The sequence below is a fragment of the Microtus ochrogaster genome, unplaced genomic scaffold (assembly GCF_000317375.1).
Source record: "Microtus ochrogaster isolate Prairie Vole_2 unplaced genomic scaffold, MicOch1.0 UNK9, whole genome shotgun sequence".
NCBI classification, from domain to species: domain Eukaryota; kingdom Metazoa; phylum Chordata; class Mammalia; order Rodentia; family Cricetidae; genus Microtus; species Microtus ochrogaster.
The window spans coordinates 9,541,543-9,548,877 of record NW_004949107.1 but is presented as its reverse complement, the minus strand read 5'-3'; the positions used below and the strand labels follow the sequence as shown (position 1 = coordinate 9,548,877).

The window sequence follows — 7,335 nt, the reverse complement described above, 5'->3', positions numbered from 1 at the left end:
TGTGAGTTCGAGACCAGCCTGGTCTACAGAGCTAGTTCCAGGACAGGCTCCAAAGCCACAGAGAAACCCTGTCTCGAAAAACAAAACAAAACAAAAAAAGAAGGGAAAGGGAGAAAAAGGCCCTCTGCTCTGGTCTCTGCATTGACATGTATAGGCACGTCTTAACCTGCACACTTATTTGCATACACATGCATATAACACACGGACACATACAAATTGTCATTACTTTCAAAACGACATACCAAACTTGCTTTTTTGTCACTAGCACTTAAAAAATCAAGACCCAGATTATATTATATGTTAAGTATATTTATGTAAGCATTATATATACACATGTATATATACATAAGCATATATATAAGCATATATATATATATATATGCTTAATGACATTATTCCATCCCTGAGGTCCACGCGGATCCCCTGGGACTGGACTTGAAGACATCGCGAGCAGAGAACTGACTGTGGACCGCTATCCTCCGATCTCCATGCCTGTGCTGTGGCCTCTGCGTTAGTGTGAGCAAACAAACACAATCAATAAACAAGACGTTAAAAAACTCACAGCGTAAACAGTTATCAAGGTCATGTTCCGACAAGGACAAGAATGCTAGGTCGTTGACTACACGAAATAACTACAGTTTGAGGACACGTTCCCTTGGCCACCAGCCGGCATCTAGCTGGCCTGTCTAAAGCTCCACCCTCCACTTCACGGAGACGTGGCTGCTCACTGCAGTCCGCTGCCCAGAACTGTTAGGTCTCTCACGTCTGCAGACACACCTCCTGCCTTTGATCTATTGTCTCCAGGCTTACTGTCCTGTAAGGGTTCTCTCTCTCTCTCTCTCTCTCTCTCTCTCTCTCTCTCTCTCTCTCTCTCTCTCTCTCTCTACCTTTTTCTTTACCAGCTTCTTGAAAATGGAGAAAAACATCGATTAACTCGGGACAGTTTAAAACTCTCTTCAGGGTCTCAAATATTGTCCCAGTCTATAAATGCACCTGGGAACTTGCAGGCCTGAAGAGCGCTTCAGGGTCCAGCGGTCTGCGTATCTCCAGCCTAGAGTGGCACTCATTTTAGTGAATTTATTTCCATTGGTATCAGCTCTTGTACAGTTTTGGAGTTTACACATTTTACCGATCATAGCAGCTTATGACCTCTGAAGTCTTATTTTCAAATGATTATCTAAACCTTATCAAATAATGTTTTATTAGGAGCAATCGGATCTGGATAAAAAGAAAGCCGCAAAGTACCCGCCAATCACCCCTTGAGTCTCCGACGCCTTCGGTCAGCTGGGCCAAGCTTTGCTAGGATCAGATGAACTCACAATGTCATTTTGATTTGGGAGTCACAGCGTCGCTTCAACAGTCTGAGCGTTGTACTTTTTCAAAGCACAGCCAGGTCCTTTCCAACTTCTCATTGAACTACCTATTTCCTTTGCTAAATAAATCGCCTAAGTAACACTTTCCAGATGGTTGTTGCAGTTTCTGTTAGACGATGAAAATAATTAATAAACCCAATTATAACTGTGTCTTGATCCCATGTGCTTGCAAGCACAATCCTTGCCGGTCTTTAGAAGAGTACTGCGTGAATAAAGTTAAGTATTCCTTCAGTAACCCCGCGGTGGGCTTAGAGAACTGAGCAGCTCGCTCGCGGCCCACGAGCCTTCACGGAATTGAGAAACCCAGTGCTAGTGCGAGCCCGGGGTGGAGTCTCGGCCGTCAGTAGGCGGCCCAGGCCTGACGCCCGGTCGGCTGCGGGAACCAGGGGCGGGTCCTCAGCGCACCAGTGAGAGGCGAGCTGCTGGGTGGGCCAGAGCCCTAGGGGAGGGACAGAGCCAGGGGCGGGGCGGAGCCTTAGGGGAAACTCGGAATCAGGGACGGGGCGGAGCGAAGTGGGGGGAGGAGCCTGGCAGAAGGCGGTGTCCGGAGGTGTGGCATATTGTGGGTGTAACGGGGTCCGGGGCGGAGCCGAGCCGAGCCGGAGCGGCGGTGGGTGGAGTCGATGTGGGGCGGAGCAGGCGGCCCGGAGCGGGCAGCAGGGGGCGGGGCAGGCCGGGGCCGGAGCGGCCCGGGGCGGGGACTTCTGGCACTTTCTGGGACCTGCGGGTGTGGGGCTAGTCAACCTTCAGGCCGGAAACCCGCGCGTACCCGCTACCGGCGTCCTAGTCGTCTGCGCCGCCTGCGCTGCCTGCGCCGCCTGCGCCGCCTGCGCCGCCATGGCCAAGTGGGGCCAGGGGGACCCGCGCTGGATCGTGGAGGAGCGGGAAGACGGGACCAACGTGAACAACTGGCACTGGTGCGGCCGGCGGGCGGGCGGGCGGCTGGGCTTCGGGCGCGGGCGGGCTCCGGGGAGGGCCGCGCGGCCCTGCAGCACGCTTGCCCCTGGCGAGAGACGGTTCGTAACTGCCCTGGCCTTTCGGCTTCAGGATCCTCCTGAAAGTTGGGCCAAGCCCCACGAGGGACTTCTGCCTCACCCCCCGACGTCTGTGCCTCGGTCGCCCCACTCCAGGCCCTCCTCGGGCTTGAGCTGTGTAGTGCGCGTGCGTGTGTGCCAAGGGATGTATCTGTGTGCAGTTGGAAGGGCAGGGACTTGGATCTCACTTTCTTTGCTTTGTCTCAGTTTGCGCTAGCTACCTGCCCCCTTTGTATCTCTGGAATACCGGGAGATGCCTGCTTCTCTGACGGGCGTTGGGAAAAGCTGAGGCAATTCCCAGGGCAGAGCCCGGACCGCACCAGTAGATGACTTGGCTATCCTGAAAGAATAATGTCTAGTATTCTAGGCTAGGCTCCGTGGCTAGGACACTGACTTCTCACAGCCGCTATCCATCCCTTCAGATGGGAGCATTAGGGAGAGTGCATAAGATAAATATGGAAAAGCTCAGTAACTGATACTGTGATTAAGGTTATTTAAATGACTACCACCATTACAGATGGCCTCAGCCCATCTATTTCCTGTGGGTGAGACTGCTGGACTCTGATTCCCGGGGTCATTGTTTTTAAGATTGCCCATTTAATATGATGAATAATAGTGTCTTAAGAAACAGAACAGCAGGCTTAGAAGATACCTTATAGAAAGCTAGTCGGAGAAGCCCATTTGCAAGTGGGAGGCTGTGTGAGTAACAGGGCTCACCTGGTCTGGATGGCGTCTGGCTGGGCAGATGGAATTCACCTGGGTCATTCACCCGTGTCTCTCTGTTCTCTGGCAGGACAGAGCGGGATGCCACCGTTTGGTCCAAGGGGAAGCTCCGGGAGCTCCTGGTTGGCATTGCTATGGAGAATGAGGCTGGCCGGTGTGAGATCAGTGAGTTGAAGCAGGTGGAAGGTGAGGCTTCCTGTAGCAGCCGCAAAGGAAAGCTAATTTTCTTCTATGAGTGGAACATCAAGCTGTCCTGGAAAGGTAATGGGGGTCCTGGCAAGAGGCAGGCTGGGCAGTTTTTCCATTTAGTTAGCAGTTGAAGTTCTTGGTGTTCAGGTGCATTTGGAGTTGGCGGGTCTGGAAACTGCACTTTACCCAGCATTCCAGCTGAACCCTGGTTTACCAGCTGCTGTGACTAGGGTGTCCTGGAGCTGCTGCTTGCAGCACCTGTCCTCCACAAATGCTTGCTCCAAAAATTCTTAATTATTGAAAAACGTTAAAATTATTTGTGTGAGTTTGAGACCAGCCTGGTCTACAGAGCTAGTTCCAGGACAGGCTCCAAAGCCACAGAGAAACCCTGTCTCGAAAAAGCAAAAAAAAAAAAAAAAATTATTTGTGTGTGTGCGCACAAAGAGTTGTGTGCCACAGCATATGGGTAGAAGGCAAACAACTTGCAAAAGTCCATTTTTCTACCATGTGTTTGTTCTCCAAGGATTATACTGAAGTTAGCAAGATTGATAGCTAGGCCACCCTTGGGTCTTTTTAAAAATTTAAAATATGTATGCATACAATGTGTGCGTGGGCATGTGTGCCGTGGTGGGTCCTATGAGGTCCAAGGACACATTTGTGGAGTTGGCTCTTTTCCTCGCCCTTTTTTTTTTTTTTTTTTTTTGGTTCCAGGAACTGAATTCAGGTACGAGGCTCCAGCAGTAAGCTCCTTTACCCACTGAGTTGTCTTGCCAGCCCATCCCTTGGGGTCTTTAGCTTAAGTTTTGGCTCTGTGGATTTGCCTCTGACAGTTCATATAGCTAGAATGCAATCATATGTAAAGTTCCCTGACTCTATTTTCATTCCATGTTGTACTATGTTTCAGTATTTTAGACTTTTTGTATCTATTGTGTGCATAGACCACATTTTGTCTGTGCACCAGTCGGGGGCATTTCTGTTGGCGGTTTTCTTATCTTTTCCAAGTTCTACTAGGACACTTAACTTTTGGGTCAATACATGTTGAATCAGACTCAGGATCAGGAAGAGGACAAAACAAGAGATTTGGTTATGGAAGACTTCACTATGCTAAAAATTTGGGTTTCTGCTGGGCAGTAGTGGTGCACACCTTTAATCCCAGCACTCAAGAGGCAGAGGCAGGCAGATCATTGTTGAATTCAAAGTCAGCCTGGTCTACAGAATGAGTTCCAGGACAGGCTCCAGAGCTACACAGAAAAACCCTGTCTAAATCCACCCGCCTCCCCCAACACACACACACAAAAAGGAGGAAAAACATTGGGTGTCTGTCCTGGAGTTGTCTCCTGTGTAGTGTGTGTCAGAGAGGAGCTCATTAGGCTGGGCTGATGTAATTGTGTAGGAGTTAAGGAAGTTTTTCTTTTTTGGTTTTTTCGAGACAGTGTTTCTCTGTAGCTTTGGTGCCTGTCCTGGAACTAGCTCTTGTGGACCAGGCTGGCCTCGAATTCATAGAGATTAGCCTGCTTCTACCTCCCGAGTGCTGGGATTAAAGGCGTGCGCTACCATTGCCTGGCTTCAAGGTGGTTTTCAAACATCAAAGCATTTCCAGAAAATTTAAGTTAGGGCTAGCCTGAACTACATAGATCTACTTCATAAAAGCCAAGAACTTTGGGTGTAGCTTGTGATGGAATGCTTGCCTAATGTACAGAGGCTCTAGGTTAGATCTTAGGCGTCTGACTATTAACAGTTGCTTCCAGTTCCTCAACTCTTTTGCTTTGGCTGCTGCTAGCTGGATTGTAGCAGGACTCAGGAGTCTCGAAGAGCCTCATGACTCTACATGTATGTCGCTCTACATTTCCTTGGCCCAGACAACCCCTTTTTCTCCCTGACAAGACAGTCCTCAGATCCAGGAGGGTTAAGAAGTATCTATTGCTGCCATGGGAACAGTCTTTGGTGCAGAATCAAGCATCTTGAAGGTCCCTCTGAAGTGGCCATCATGGAGCTTAATCTGCTGACTGGTGCTCCTGTTGTCGTGTGTGGAATAAGACCTTCTTGAAGCTCATTATCCCTGGGCAGTCCCTTGGGGGTGGAGTGGGGTAAAGAAACCAAAGTGGGCATGAAGCCATGGAAGCTATGGCTGCTAGGGCAGGAAGTAAAGGCAAGTAGGCAGGCCACTGTCCTAAGGGCCTCATCACCCTTATTCTCCTTGGCACTGCCCTTGCAAGTCAGCACCAATCACATGGGCATCTCAAGTTGAAGAAGGAGATGGGGATCGGGGGCTGACCTCTGCATTTTGGCATTTCTGTCTCTTACATCCACTCCCTTCAGAGAATCTAATCAGAGTAGCACTTCTGGAGCCTCGGCTCTCTGTCCAAGCCAAGGGAGGGCTCTTCTGATATTAGAAGGCTTTGCCAGTGTTCGCTAACACTGTTTGAGGAAGATGTCCAGAGCCTGTGTATACTGCAAGTTGGTCTGCATCCTTCCGCAGTCAGGTCCATGTCTCACAACTTTGATGAGTGTGGTATGTGTTGTGCTTTGAAAAATTAGAGCTGGGCAGTGGTGGTACACGTTTTTAGTCCCAGCACTTAGGAGGCAGATGCATGTGGATCTCAGTGAATTTGAGACAAGCCTCGCCAGCTTTTTTAGTCAAGCTACAGAACAAGTTCCAGAACAGCCAGGACTGTTGCACAGAGAAACCTTGTCACAAACAAACAAACAAAAAAAGTATTCCAGGCCCCAGAAGGCATGAATTCTGGATTAAGTTAATGTATGAGATTTACCAACCAACAAATAAGAACAAACCTCCAAGCATTTAAAGTTGTTACATATATGGTCAGGCCTCAGAAAATCAGTCATTTTTAATGCCTGTGTGACATAACTCAGCTCATAAAGGACTGGAGAGCAGCCTGTTATGGGTGGCAGCAATGAAATTTCTTTAGGTTATGGCTTAGTGTGTCTCAGCGTGGCTGTTTCTAAACGTTGTTCCAGGTGTGTATCCCTGCCTGTGAGCCTGGTACTCACTTTGAGTAAAATTAAGTACTCTCTGCTTCTCCAAACCAGTATAATAAGAGTGATACGCAATTTAAACAAGAGGAGGCCTCCACATCTAACCAGGAGCTGGCTGCAAGAACTGCCCACTGTGTCTTTGAGGATATTGAGGCTTTAGTGTGGGAAAAAATCCAACTTCACCAAGGCTTTGCCAAGCCATAGCTTTTGAAGCTTTCCGTGGTCAGAGCTCATTTTCCTTCTGTCCCTCTCTCTCCACATGTCCCTTTCTCCCACTTGGGTCCTCTAGTGTCTTATTCCCCTCAAAATAGCCTGTTTTTTGCTTGACATGGCAAAGAGCTCTGGAAGACAAGGGAAATGGGTGAGAAACCTGTTAGGGCAGCTACCCTTTCTTGGTTGTCTCTGATGTGGCCCTAACATCAACATAACACCGTGTAAGAGGGGTGGAACCACATGTGGGCTATTCAGTCAGGCAGAGGACTTTTAAATAAAACTAGTTATTAACTGTGCCCATCTTGCTCATTTTAGGTACAGTTAAAGAATCTGGCGCAAAACACAAGGGACTGATTGAGATACCCAATCTTTCTGAAGAGAATGACGTTGATGACACTGAGGTATTTGCAGGAGTTCTCCTTTTTAGTCAAGCTTCTGCTATGGGTGGTGGGCATTTGCAGGCTACTCCCTTGGCTGTGTGGGTCTATTGTGTAGGTGTGAATTGTGCAGGCTGTCTGCCACTGCACTCTGGGTGTATAAGAGGTGGAACAGAGGTGTGGGGAAAGGAGGAAGCCCTGGGAAGCTTCAGACACCCAGGGCCAGGTGTGATGCCTGGGCAGGTACCTGACTACACAGATGAGAAAGCCAGCTGCTGCAGTTAATTTATCCTTCAGGGATGTATTCAGGTAGTGCTCAGACCACTTGCATGACTTGCTGAGTGTGACTGTTCTTCCCCTTGGTGTGACAGTTCTCAGCCTTTAGCTATACTCCCTCATTGCATTTATTTATTTATTTATTTATTTATT

The 7,335-nt window shown here is 48.8% G+C and overlaps 1 protein-coding gene across 3 annotated transcripts in view; it reads left to right on the top strand.

Annotated features, from left to right (window-relative positions):
• Positions 1 to 2,067: 2,067 nt before the first annotated feature.
• Ahsa2p overlaps positions 2,068 to 7,335 on the top strand; it is a 10,508-nt gene continuing 5,240 nt past the window's right edge. Inside the window, exons 1-3 of one of the 3 annotated variants that reach the window (XM_026788903.1) lie at positions 2,068 to 2,290; positions 3,201 to 3,391; positions 6,845 to 6,930. In XM_026788903.1, the coding sequence (XP_026644704.1) occupies positions 2,211 to 2,290; positions 3,201 to 3,391; positions 6,845 to 6,930 (357 nt within the window). In that variant the 5' untranslated portion in view covers positions 2,068 to 2,210. The remainder of the gene's footprint in view (positions 2,291 to 3,200; positions 3,392 to 6,844; positions 6,931 to 7,335) is intronic. The other 2 variants (XM_005366474.2, XM_026788904.1) reach the window with 2 other exon arrangements.